This window comes from Heloderma suspectum, chromosome 2 (assembly GCF_057233095.1).
Source record: "Heloderma suspectum isolate Gila_16-S chromosome 2, 16-S_ref, whole genome shotgun sequence".
Lineage (NCBI taxonomy): Eukaryota > Metazoa > Chordata > Lepidosauria > Squamata > Helodermatidae > Heloderma > Heloderma suspectum.
Window position 1 is genome coordinate 392,564,110 of NC_139459.1, and position 13,694 is coordinate 392,577,803.

At 49.6% G+C, this 13,694-nt stretch overlaps 1 protein-coding gene across 2 annotated transcripts; it reads left to right on the top strand.

Moving 5' to 3' along the window:
- The first annotated feature begins 779 nt into the window (after positions 1-779).
- LOC146356451 (uncharacterized) lies at positions 780-12,408 on the top strand. Of its 2 annotated transcripts, none has more exons than XM_084841112.1 (6): positions 780-906; positions 3,044-3,687; positions 3,850-3,961; positions 6,794-6,879; positions 7,116-7,242; positions 9,951-12,408. In XM_084841112.1, the coding sequence occupies exons 2-6, from the start codon at positions 3,229-3,231 to the stop codon at positions 10,958-10,960; spliced, it is 1,794 nt and encodes a 597-aa protein (XP_084697238.1). In that variant the 5' UTR covers positions 780-906; positions 3,044-3,228; the 3' UTR covers positions 10,961-12,408. The 2 variants fall into 2 exon arrangements, with proteins under 2 accessions (XP_084697238.1, XP_084697237.1); XM_084841111.1 differs by having other exon boundaries at positions 780-894.
- The last annotated feature ends 1,286 nt before the right edge of the window (positions 12,409-13,694 follow it).

A 13,694-nucleotide genomic window follows, 5' to 3' on the forward strand; every position in this document is an offset into this window, starting at 1 on the left:
CCTCCAACCAGCTTTGGCACCTTGGGCAGCTCCTTGAGAGCCCTGCCTGCTTCGGGCTGAAAGCCAGAACAGATTCACACGGTGGAGGCTGGCGGCTCCGATTTGGGTGGGGCTGTGCATCCATGCTGGGTTCCAGTCCGAAGCAGGCAGGACTCCACAGGGGCTGTCGAGGGCGCCGAACCCCATCCTCCAACCAGCTTTGGCACCTTGGGCAGCTCCTTGAGAGCCCTGCCTGCTTCGGGCTGAAAGCCAGAACAGATTCACACGGTGGAGGCTGGCGGCTCCGATTTGGGTGGGGCTGTGCATCCATGCTGGGTTCCAGTCCGAAGCAGGCAGGACTCCACAGGGGCTGTCGAGGGCGCCGAACCCCATCCTCCAACCAGCTTTGGCACCTTGGGCAGCTCCTTGAGAGCCCTGCCTGCTTCGGGCTGAAAGCCAGAACAGATTCACACGGTGGAGGCTGGCGGCTCCGATTTGGGTGGGGCTGTGCATCCATGCTGGGTTCCAGTCCGAAGCAGGCAGGACTCCACAGGGGCTGTCGAGGGCGCCGAACCCCATCCTCCAACCAGCTTTGGCACCTTGGGCAGCTCCTTGAGAGTCCTGGCCGGCTCGCACTGAAACCCAGCGTGGAGCCGCGGCCCCACCGGAATCGGAGCCGCCAGCCTCCGCTGAAGGCCAGCCGGCGCGGGCAGGATCCCGGGCCGGAGAGGAAGCGGCTGCGAAGGAGGAGCCGCCGCCGCCGCCGCCGCCGCCCCCAGCGCCGTCATTTCCTCCCCTGCACAGCGCAGGCGAGCGAGCGAGCGAGCGCGAGGGGCGCGCGGGCGGAGGACGGTCGGTGCCTTGCCGCGGGTCAGGCCCTGAGCAGCCGCCCCCTGCCCTCCTCCGAAGGATCCGGTGCGTGCGGGGGTGAGGGGGGGGTCTCCCGGGGGCGGGAGGGGAGAGCCCAGGCAGGGGGAGACACGCACAGCCTGCGAATGGGGGAGACACAGGGGAGGGGGGGAGCCTCAGATCCCCCCCCCGGGATCCGCCCTCCCCTGGAGGGGCTGGGCGGTGGACCTGGCCCGTCTGCCCCCCCCCCAGGAGACCCCCGCCTTGGAGCTGCTTGCATCCCTTCCTCCTCTCTGGTAATCATAGAATCATGGAATACAGCAGGGTTGGAAGGGCCCTTCAAGACCATCCAGTCCACCCCCCTGCTCAGTGCAGGAATCCAAGTCAGAGCATCCCTGACAGGTGGCTGTCTGGAATGCCCCCAGGGTGGGCGAGCCCCAGTCCCTGCTCTTTTTGTCCCAAAAGCGCAAGAGGCAGGCGGGCTCCCTCCGCCGGAGCGTGGAGCGCTCTCTGTGCGGGGGGGGGGGGGGTCTGGACACCGAATTTGCTGGCGAGACCCAAGATGGCCCTCGTGTTCCCCGTGCCCCTTGGGATGGCCTCGGCTGCTTCGCTTTCTCAGAAAGGGTCTTATTCACAATCAAAGGGACCCCAGAACTTGGATGGGGATAGAGAGGGGTGTGCTGGGCTTTAAAAAGCAGAGGCAGTCACGCTTGTCCATGACTCCAAATCCACCGTTGGACGATGCCTTTACTAGGACCGGGGACGGGACAGGGACGACACCTTCCTGCAATGGAAGAAAGGACTGAAAACGACATAAAAATAAAAATCTCAGTGCTTCTATTCTGGCAGCAGATTGGGGTCCCTTCCTCAGGTTCTGGTGGCAAAGGGGGGGGTCAGAGACGGGTAGAGAGAAAACCCAAATGAGAAGTTAAAAGATTTGGAACAGATGGGGAAAGGAGGCAAAACCGATAAGAAAGGTGGTGGCTTTGGGAAGCGATGTACTGGCAGTCGGTGTGAACGTAAGAACGTAACATTGTTAATGAATCACATTGTCCCCTTTTGATCTTCTGTTCGTTTTACCTCTTGTGGTTCACCACTCCGGAATCTGCTTAGATGTGGAGCGGTATACAAATGTAAATAAATAAAGAAGAGCTGTACTGGATCAGACCAAGGGTGGCCAACCGGTGTGCATTGATGATGATGGTGATGATGACGAATTACATTTCTGTGCCGCCCAGTAGCCAAAGTTCTCTGGGCGGTTTACAAAGATTAAAAACATTAAAAATACATTATGCAAAGATTAAAAACCATTTATATAAAAATCACATAAACAGACAGTATACACAAAAGAAACGTATATCTAAAACAACTTCAAACAATCTCAAAAGCAAACAACCATAACCGTAAGACATTCCAGGATCGATTAAAACTTATCATATGCTACCGAACGCCTGGGGGAAGAGAAAGGTGTTAACCTGGCACCGAAAAGATAACAATGTTGGCGTCAGGCGGGCCTCGTTGGGGAGATCATTCCATAATTTGGGGGCCATCAGCAAGAAGGCCCTCTCCCTTGTCGCCATCTTCCGAGCTTCCCTCAGTGTAAGCAGCTGGAGGAGGGCCTTAGATGTTGAGGTAGGTTCGTGTCGGGAGAGGCGCTCTGTCAGGTATTGTGGTCCCAAGCCGTGTAAAGCTTTATAGGTTAAAACCAGCACCTTGAATTGGGCTCAGAAACATACAGGCAGCCTGTGCAAGCGGGCCAGAGTTGGTCTTATATGTTCGGACCTTCTGGTCCCCGTTATCAATCTGGCCGCTGCATTTTGCACGAGCTGCAGCTTCTGAACCGTCTTGACTGCGCATTTCTGCTCGACTCATGTTCAAAGTGAATATGATTAGGAGTTTTATGTGTGAATCCGGAGGCACTGAAACCAGTTTCAAACCAGTTCAGATTGTAGTGTAGAAAGGGGAGGGGGTCTGACAGTGGGCTTGCAGGGGTGGAGTGGGGAGAAGGGGGTGAAGGTGACACAGCTGTTGTTCGCAGGGGACCTCGAAGGAGGGTTATGCAGGAGGGGGTAGTTATTAGGGCTGATTTAGTACTAGAGAAGCTTCATCACTTTGTCTGGTTGTGACACTAGGAAAGTTTGGGTCTGTGTCTCCCCAGCACTTTCTCTGTTCCTAGTTCCCTCTGAGTCTTGGAGTTATTCTTTCTTCTGTACAGGAAAAAGCCCTGGTCACTAACCAGAATTCTCCAGTGCTTCTTGCAAAGCATCTTCCTGCTTGGGGGAGGTAGTACCACTTCCTGCACCTACCAGGACTTGAGACCTTTGCAAGACGTGGTCTCCTCCTCACCCCAAATTCAGCCAGCCCTTGCCTCAAGAAAGGAACTGGCCGCAGAGGAAGAAGATGCTTCATGTCCTGTCGGAGGCTGAGCTGGGGCGGAAAGTAAGGCAGGAAGAGCAATTCTCAGCTGGCCCCGAGGCAGGAAAAGGCCCCTGCGGCATCTGGACTGGGGGCAGAGGGGAGTCCTGGGAAAGGACGGTGCAGAAGATCCTAGGCGAGGAAACCTTCAGTTTGTACGTGCAGCGTCAGCGCTTGAGGGAGTTCTGCTGCCAGGAGGCCGAGGGGCCCCGCGAGGCCTGCAGCCGACTCCACCACCTTTGCCGCCAGTGGCTGAAGCCAGAAAAGCACACGAAAGCTCAGATGCTGGACCTGGTGGTCCTGGAGCAGTTGCTGACTGTCCTGCCCCCGGAGATGGAGAGCTGGGTCAGGGAGTGTGGGCCAGAGACCAGTTCTCAGGCAGTGGCCCTGGCGGAAGGTTTCCTCCTGAGCCAGGCAGAGGACAAGCAGCAGGAAGAGATGCAGGTGAGAAGCTTTTATCCTGGAGGTTCCCAGGGACAGATAAAATGATCGATAGTATCTGGAAACCCCCAGCTGTCATCCAAGTCTGGTCCAGCCTTTGCCTGCCCCATTCCTTTCCTAATACCTGTCACCATTCCCTGCCTGGGATTTTCACTGCTATTTCAGGTGGAGAGGTGGGGCAAGGTGGCCAGGGATTTCCCTGAGACAGAGAAGGCTCTGCAGGGTCCCACGCAGAGGCTGCTATTCAAGAGCGACGGAGGCACCACGAAGCCACCAGGTAAGGATGACTGTACCAGCAGCTCTCAGGCTCCCCTTCAGGTAGTGGTGGGGAAACACTAATCTCCAGCCCCTCCCATAGTTTCAAAATCTGTTAATCATCTACAACAGGGGTCCCCAATGTGGTGCCCGCAGGCAACCAACTATCTATCTATCTATCTATCTATCTATCTATATTATTATTTTAAAAATACTTTTTATTTTTTCCTATTTTTGAGATATACATACATGGGTTTGCATGAAACGCACACAACTTCCTAGCAATTATGCATGGGCTGCAACAAAAGTGGAGCAAGTATCCAAATAAGTATCCATTTGAAGGTGGCGTCTATATGCCAGTGTGGTGTAGTGGCTAGAGTTTTGGACTGGGAATCGGGACATCCGGGTTCTAGACCCCACTCATCCACAGAAGCTCACTGGGTGACTTTGGGCCAGTCACAGGCTCTCAGCCCAGCTGAGGGTAACCATCACAGGGTGGTTATTGTGAGGATAATATGGAGAGGAGGAGAATTACATAAACCGCCTTGGGTTGCCTAAGAAGAAAAAAAGGCGGAATATAAATATAATTAATAAATAAATGCCACACTTTCAAATATTGAAAGTGTTGGAAGGTCCTCAATCCATGGCATTATAGGAGGTGAGTGTTTATCCTTCTAACGTTATAATATTCTAATATCTTCTAATGTTATAATATTGGTCTTTTAGCTGTCAAAAGGGTTCCTTGAATCCATTTACGCTGACCATTTGTTAATTTCCACAATGCAGGTACAGTAAATAATTTAAAAGAGCATGAATATTAAAGACTGTTCCAGCAAAAAATTTATCTACATTATAACCCCCTCCCCAAAAGAAGCAACTACTGGACATTGCCAAAACATACTGTATGTCTAAGAGAAGCATTTGCTGTATTGCAGTGCCAGCCATTAGAAGCATTAGACAGTCCTAAAGAGACACGATCCAAGAGGCACAAAGAAAAATTTTTTGGTGAATAAGACGCAGGCTAAGATCCATAGATGCAAAAGGTAGACGCCAAAGCGGTGATCCACTGGTTAGGCTTTTTGTGGTGGTGCTGCCCTCGGCACTATCTCAAATTCCAAAATGTGCCCACGGATCCGAAAAGTTTGGGGACCCCCCTGATCTTCAGCACTCAACGACTTTATACGTTCAATTACTTATTCTGTAAATAACGATTTCAGTGGTTTGAATATTACTTGATGTCTCTTTGGTGCCCTCCTTCAAAGGTGGTCTGGGAATAAAGCCACTCATATAAAAAGGTATGAACAGCACAATCGATCACACTTGGGATCATAGAAACATGCCTTAGCAAGCTGAAATGTTTTTTTATCTGGGAACGGAAACTGAACAAGGAGGGGCGAGTCTAACTAGCCCGGGGTGGGGGTGGGGGTATTCCATTGTTGGGGAGGGGACCTTAACTGAAAGGCTCTTCTCTGCATTCTCTCAGATCGAAACCCAATAAATATTCCCCTAACTCCCTGTTATTTCTCTTCTGCTGTTCTGTAGAAGGTTTGGGTGAGGAAGAACAAGGAAAGCGGGTGGAGAAGTGATGTTTTAAAGAAATATAAAATCTGGGAGAAAGCCCTCTCTTACAACATGCAGTTCCAAGTCCATTTAGGGCCTTGATACTTGTCACGCTTCTGAGTGCAGGGGTTGGGAGAGTAGTTCAGATTCTGAAGAAGAACCGCCCGACATGGGGGAGGTAGATTCCCAGGATAGTGGCACTTAGAAGCCTCATGAGAGAGAGAGAGAGAGAGAGAGAGAGACCTCCCCCCACCGCTTAAGTTAGGCTAGTGAGACCACCTTTCTTGCAATCGGTGGGCAACTTTCATCTATCTATCTATCTATCTATCTATCTATCTATCTATTTATCGCCCATCTGGCTAGACACCTAGCCACTCTGGGCTATGTGCAATAATAAAACAGTTTTAAACCATAAAATTCTACATTAAAAACATCATATTTCTAAAAATACACTAACCCACCCCAAATGCCTGCCACAACAACTACGTTTTTAATGTGCGGCGGAAGCTCATTGAAGAGGGGGCATGGTGGAGTTCCCTAGGAAGGGAGTTCCACAGAGTGGGGGCCACCACAGAGAAGGTCCTCTCCCTCGTCCTCACCAGTCTACCTGTCCTGGCTGATAGGACAGAGAGAAGGCTATCCAAGGCTGATCTTGCTGAGCAGCCTGTCTGGTGTTGCTGGAGGCGCTCCTTTTGAACCCCCTGAAGGCATTTCCTTGCAGACTGAGACTGAGAATTTGCATCTGTATGACCCTTTTTGGTAATGGATTAAAAGCCGTAGATTGAAGCCTCTTGTCTGTGTTCGATTCGCGTTTGAAGTTCTGTGGGGGTAAAAGGAACCCTGCAGCACTAAGAACTAGCAACTTACTTACTTACTTACTTACATATTTATATACCGCTCCACATCAGAAGATTTCGGAGTGGTGAACAACGTGGTAAAAGAATAAAACAACAGGTTAAAAGAGTTAAAACAGTTTTTTTTTTAAAGAGTTAAACATTTTTTTAAAAAAAAGAAAAGCCGCAGCAAAGTGGAATTAACAAACCACGGCTGGTCATGCAAGGAAGGCCTCTTGGAATAACAGTGTCTTCAGGAGGTGCTGGAAGGAACACAGTGTTGGCGCCTGCCTGACCTCTGAAGGCAGGGAATTCCACAGGAAGGGGGCCACCACACTGAAGGCTCTTTTCCTGGTGGGCTCCAACCAGGCCATGGGTCTGTGTGCAACCACCAGGAACCTGAATGGGGCCAGGTAGTTTTTAGGGCCAAATACCCTTCCACCTCCTTTGTCTCCTTACAGGTGGTGAAATGACCCAGGTGCTTCATTCCAGGCCTTCTCCTCTTTGTGAAGGAGCAGAAACGGTTGCTTCACAGTTGCCAGATCAGGTAGGAGAAGAATGACTGGGGCCCTGAGCAAGAGGAGGTCTTGGTGCCTCTGGCCCCAACCCAGAAAAATCTGTCCCTTTCCTTTTGATCCTGTCAAGACTGCCCACGAGGAAGGTGTTGAATGCGACTGAGGCAGCTCCAGATCCTGCAAGAGAACCTTCAGCCACCTCACCTTTACCATCTTTCTGGATTGTTCCATTAGCTGCTATGAGAAATGTTTCCTTTTCTTCTCTCAGGGTCCGGTGACCTTTGAGGAGGTGGCTGTGCGTTTCACGGAGGAGGAGTGGGCTCTGCTGGATCCAGGCCAGAGGGCTCTGCACAGTGACGTCACGGAGGAGACTTACGGGAATCTGGCCTCTCTGGGTGAGAATCCCTGTTTACAGGGCATCAGTGGCTGATCCACATTCCTTGTATTTATTTATTCATAACATTTATTTGCCCCGAGTCCACCTGAGCTCCACAAGGAGCTCTAAAATCCCGAAGAGAATGTTGTAATGCTCATAGAGTCGGTTTGGAAACATTAAAATCTAATTGTAGCCCGATTTTCAACTCTTCCTGTGATCCAGCACCTTTCGTCGTCCTCTTCCTGGCTTGAAGGATTGGGGGCGCTGGTGTCCCTGCACAGGGAAATGGGACTCTGACCAGTCGCACTTTGTGGTAGCTGCGTTAAGTGGCATCAGATTTGGGTATTTGAGGCTGCCTCCTCACCCACACACCCACCCTCAATTACCACTGTAATCTTATACACATAAATCCTAGTCACTACCTGTCTCTTCACAGACCCTATCTATTCCTTCACTATCTCTCTCTTATCATAGAATCATAGGATAGTAGGGTTGGAAGGGGCCTACAAGTCCATCGAGTCCAACCCCCTTCTCAGTGCAGGAATCCAAGTCAAAGAATCCCTGACAGGTGGCTGTCCAGCCTCGTCTTGAATGCCTCCAATGTGGGAGAGCCCACCGCCTCCCTAGGTCATTGGTTCCATTGTCGTATTGCTCTAACAGTCAGGAATTTTTTCCTGATGTTCAGCCGGAATCTGGCTTCCTGTCACTTGAGCCCATGATTCCGTGTCCTGCACTCTGGGATGATGGAGAAGAGACCCTGGCCTTCCTCTCTGTGACAACCTTTCAAGTACTTGAGGCGCGCTATCATCTCTCCCCTCAGTCTTCTCTTCTCAAGCCTAAACATGCCCAGTTCTTTCAGTCTCTCCTCATAGGGCTTTGTTTCCAGGCCCCTGATCATCTTCGTTGCCCTCCTCTGAACCCTCTCCGGTTTGTCTGCATCCTTCTTAAAAGTGTGGTGCCCAGAACTGGACACAGCACTCCAGATGAGGCCTAACCAGTGCTGGTTAGAGGGGAACTAGTACTTCCCCGGATTTGGAATCTGCTTCTATGAATGCAGCCCAAAAGAGCATTGGCCTTTTTTGCAGCCACATCACATTGTTGGCTCATATTCAGCTTGTGATTTACAACAGTTCCGAGATCCTTCTCGCTTTTAGTGTTGTTGAGCCAAATATCCCCCATCCTGTAGCTGTGCATTTTGGTTTCTTTTCCCTAGGTGCAAAACTTGGCATTTATCCTTATTAAATTTCATTCTGTTGTTCCCAAGCCCTGTCTTGATCTCAACTCTTTCCTATCTAAACTGCACAAGCACAGCTCCCGTTTTATATTTCACACACCATTTCACACACACCCCACACGCAGTCAGTCATGTCACATTGCCAAATACATCATATCTCCTGTCACTCATACCACTCCCACTGTAGATCTCCTTACAGAAAACATAGAGTCATGACATGAATACACATATATAACCACAGATTCATTATATATACATGTGACATCACAAATAACATTCATCCACACACCCTTTCCCTGTGGCACACCTGTGAAGGGAGGAAGGGGGTGCCCTAACTCCCAGCATTGTAGGCAGGGACAAAAGCTTGCTTGGGCTGAACACCAATCCAGCAGAGTAGGCCACTGCCACCCCTGATGTCTAACTCAGCCTGAGCCAGGGGGCTGTCAGACCTTACAGGACATCCCTAAGGCTTATGCAATAGAGGGCCAAGCCAGCACCCTCTATTTCAAAGCCCAAGGCTGGAAAACTTAAACGGTAGCAATAACCAAGCAGAAGACACTGGATTTAGTACTGAGGCAATTTAAAATGAAGCAGACAGACAACTAGCTCTGAGAGGTAGTATGTTTACTGGGAAAGGGGACTAAAAAACACACAAGGGTCAGAACACTTGGAAACAAGACTTAAAGGAAAAAATAACAAGCTACCTAAATCTGTCTATACGTACCTTGGCACGGGTCTTCAAATAAGACAGGGCCCAGACAGAAATACTTGGAGTCCAAAGCAAAGGCAAAACGTGTTATTTTATTTATTTATTTACAATACTGCTCCACATCAGAAGATTTCAGAGCTGTAAACAACAAAGATAAAAGAATAAAACGCCAGTTTAAAGCAGTAAAAAACTTTTTTTTTTAAGATAAATCCCAATAAGGTCGAATTTAATAAACCGTGGCTGGTCACGCAAGGAAGGCCTCTCGAAATAACCTCTTCAGGAGGCACCAGAAGGAACACAAAGTTGGTGCCTTCCTGACCTCCAAAGGCAGGGATGAAGAAGATGAAGAGGATGAGAGTAAGCAGCTGTAACACCACCACCACCCCACCAAAAAAATCCGGTTATATGCTCAAGGCCTGCCAACTCTAAGGTGATCCCTGTTACCCAGTCGCGGGCTGGCTGGAACCGTTTTCCCGGGCCCCGACAGTGGGTGAGAGTTCCCAGAGGGACCCATCTGAGATCAGGCAGTCCAATTAACTGGGTCCTGTTCTGACCTTGGGACTAGAGACATCCCAAGTTAACACACACACAGGTGGTTTCCCACGACGTGCACCTTCAGCCTTCCGAAATGGAAACTTGCAAATGGCTGGGACACAAAAAAAAAAAAGATTCTGACATTCCTCCACTAAGTCTTTTCTATTCCATGTTTCAAAGAGTTAACTGGGTCTATTCCCTGATTAGAGAATCTGTTCCTTCCTCATCGGGTTTCTCTTTATTTCTTCAGGTGACTGGAGGAAGAACAAGAAAGAAGGTGAACAGCAAAGATGGGAAACTGAAACGAAACAGGAGCAGGGGAATAAATCCATTGCTTCTGAAGGGGCTGCCTCCCATGAAATCCCAGTGCTACAAGAGTGTCACACAGGAAGCAAAAGGACTCCGATCTCTTCATGTGCAAACATCTTAACCAGTAATTCAGGCCTTAGGACGCATCAAAGAGTTCACACCGTGGAGAAGCCATGCAAATGCTCCGAGTGCGGAAGGAGCTTCAGGTGGAGTTCAGAGCTCTGGTCACATCAAAGAATCCACACAGGGGAAAAACCTTACCAGTGCCCAGATTGTGGCAAGAGCTTTAGGGAAAAGAAAAACCTTAAAGGCCATTACAGAATCCACACAGGGGAGAAGCCGTATAAATGCTCTGAGTGCGGAAAGAGCTTTCGATGTAGTTCAGAGCTTTGGTCGCACCAGAGAGTCCACACGGGGGAAAAACCTTATCAGTGCTCAGAGTGTGGGAAGAGCTTCAGTGAGAACAAAAATTTTAGAATGCATTATAAAATCCACACCGAGGATAAGCCTTATAAATGTTCAGTTTGTGGGAAGAGCTTCAGAGAAAACAAAAACCTTATCATACATCACAGAATCCACACAGGGGATAAACCTTTTAAATGCTCTACATGTGGAAAGAGCTTCAGTCATAGCACAAACCTTACAAGGCATCACAGAGTCCACACGGGGGAGAGACCGTATACGTGCTCGGAGTGTGGGAAAGGTTTCAGTGACAGCAGAAGCCTGACAAGACATCACAGAATCCACACAGGGGAAACATCATATACATGCTCAGAGTCTGGAAAGACTTTTGAGTACAGCTCAGAGTTTTATTCACATGAAAGAATCCACACAGTGGAGAAACATCAGTGCTCGGAAGAACTTCAGTCACGGCACACACCTTACAAGTCACCACAGAATCTCCGCATGGGAGAAATGACATACATGCTTAATTTGTGGGAAGAGTTTTAGGACATGCGCAGATCTGTGGTCAAATCAACCAGTTCACACCATCAAAGAGTGCATGCGGGGGGGGGGGGGGATCATATATTCAAAAAATGTTGAAAGCTCCTGAATAAAAGTACAAGCCCTAAAATATATCATAGAACCCACACAGAGGAGAAACCATAAATGGCTCTGGTGCAGAAAGAGCTTTAGTAGGTTTGGCAGCCTTATACAGCATCAGATAATCCATACAGGAGAGAAACGATAGGAGTGCTCAGAGGGTATGAAGAGCTTCAGTTACAGCATAAGCCAGACACAACATTGCAGAATCCACACATGGGAAAGATCAAGCCTTACTTCCCATAATAGTATCCACTCTGGGGAGAAACCATATATATGTATGTTTGCATGCTCTGGGTGTGGAAAAAGCTTCAAAAGTCTTTAGCATCGAAAGAATGTGCAAAGCTGTTTAAATGCTCGGAACATGGAAAGCGTTTCGGGGAGCAAAAGCTGTGGAAGGCGCTGCAGAATCCACACGGGAAAAGCCCTACAAATGGGCTGGTGGTGGAAAGTGCTTCATTCACAGCACACACTTTAAAGAAGGGATGGGGTAATTGTTGTCAGACCGCAACTCCCATCAGCCCTAACTAGCATAGTGATGGTGAGGGATGCTGGGAGTTCCAGTGGAGCAACGTCTGAAGGACCACATGTTGTCCACCCCTGCTGTAGCCTGTAGATAATGTTCTAAGATCAGAAAGCCCCTTCACTAGACTGCCCTAAAAAGAGGTTCCCATCCATACATTCCAAGACGGATAGGAGTTCCCGAGCGTGGGTGCTCTGATATGAGGGTGCTATGATACAAAAGCCCTATTCTAAGCCACCATGGACCGACTTAATGTGAATACTAACCAATCAACCACTGCTGGAGATATATTTGGAGAGGGCATGGTTGAGGGCACCTTTTGGTGGTGGCCCCCAACCTGTGGAATTCCCCTCAGATGCTCATTTAGTCCCTTTCTTATTGACCACCTGATGATGTATGGCAAAGTCCATCGTCTTTTGACATGCTAGCTTCGGTGTTGCCTCGCTAACCTGGTTCACACATGACAAGAAGCCATGAACAAGAATTCATGGGCGAATTTCCCCATAGGGTTTCTTGTTGCAACAGCAGCCGCCATTTTAAGTATTCAGGGGGCATTGCAGGGGCACATCGCGGCTTGCCGCTCCATGCATACCTGGCAAGGGTGGGTTGTTGGGGTGGTTGACAAGCCAGCCATAACCCATGGGCAGCTTTATTTATTTAATTGCATTTATATCCTGCCTTTTTTCCTCTTACAAGGAACCCAGCATGTCATTATGTGAATGATCGTTATATTTTATATGTATTTTAATGGTTTTTAATGTTTGTGAACTGCTCAGAGAGCTTTGGCTATGGGGCAGTATAGAAATACAATAAATGAAATTTAGTTATTTATTCCATTTATATCCCACCTTTTTTCCTCTTGCAAGGAACCCAAGGCGGCATACATACTCCTCCTCTCCATTTTATCCTCACAACAACAACCCTGTGAGGTAGGTTGGGCTGAGAGTCTGTGATGGGCCCAAAGTCACCCATTGAGCTTCCATGGCCGAGTGGGGACTAGAACCCGGATCTCCCGACCCCCAGTCCAACACTCTTGCCGCTACACTACACAGGCTGTCTCGGTTTCAGGGTTGTGGGTGACTTGTCAACCACCCCAACAACCCACCCTCGTCGGGTTCGCATGTAGCAGGATGCTATGGGGTGCCACCGCCATGCTCTGAATATCCAAAATGGCCGCCGCCGCAATGAGAAGCCCCACAGGGAAATTCACCCTGCTTAGCTTCCGAGATCAGACAAGATCTGGCAAGCAGCATTACTGGAGGGTTATCATAGGACTGGAAGGGGCCTACAGGAACATCGAGCCCAACACTTTGCTCAATGCAGGAAGCCTGAATCTCAGGCGGTCTCCCATCCAAATACGAACCAGGGCTGACCCTGCTTAGCTGACGAGATCAGGCAAGCAGCATTACTGGAGGGGTATCATAGAATCATAGGGCTGGAAGGGGTCTACAAGAACATGGAGCCCAACCCCCTGCTCAATGCAGGAAGCCTGAATCCCAGGTGGTCTCCCATCCAAGTATGAACCAGGGCTGACCCTGCTTAGCTTCTGAGATCGGACGAGATCGGGCGCATCCAGCCAGTGTTGCTCTCTGAAACCAACTCTGCAGGTAGGAGTGGAAGCACTGCGACCCAGTTCCTCCAATGCCGAGCCCCAAAGGCCAGCTCAACAGGATCCCGTGGTTGATGGTATCAAAAGCCAATGATGGATCAAGGAGAATTAACACAGTGACACTCCCCCTGTCCTCCTCTCGATAAAAGTTGGGTGACCGAGGCTGATTCAGTCTCCAAACCAGGCTGAAACCCAGAATGAAATGGGTCTAGATCATCGGTACCCTCCAAGAGTGCCTACAGTTACCCCCCATAACCCTCTCAAGTATCTTCCCTGCAAAAGGCACCTGCAGCAGAGTGGGATGGTCATGCTATTGCCTCCTTAAGGGCAGCGGGCACCACCCCTTCGTGTAAATATACATTTACCACCCTCTGGACCTACCTGGTTATACCTCCCTCCTGCCTAGGTCTTAGCAGCCATGAAGGGCAAGGATCAAGAGGGCACCTGGTTGGTCACGTTCCTGCCAATGTCTTACCCGCTACATCAAGCTGCAACTGGAGTCCATCCCA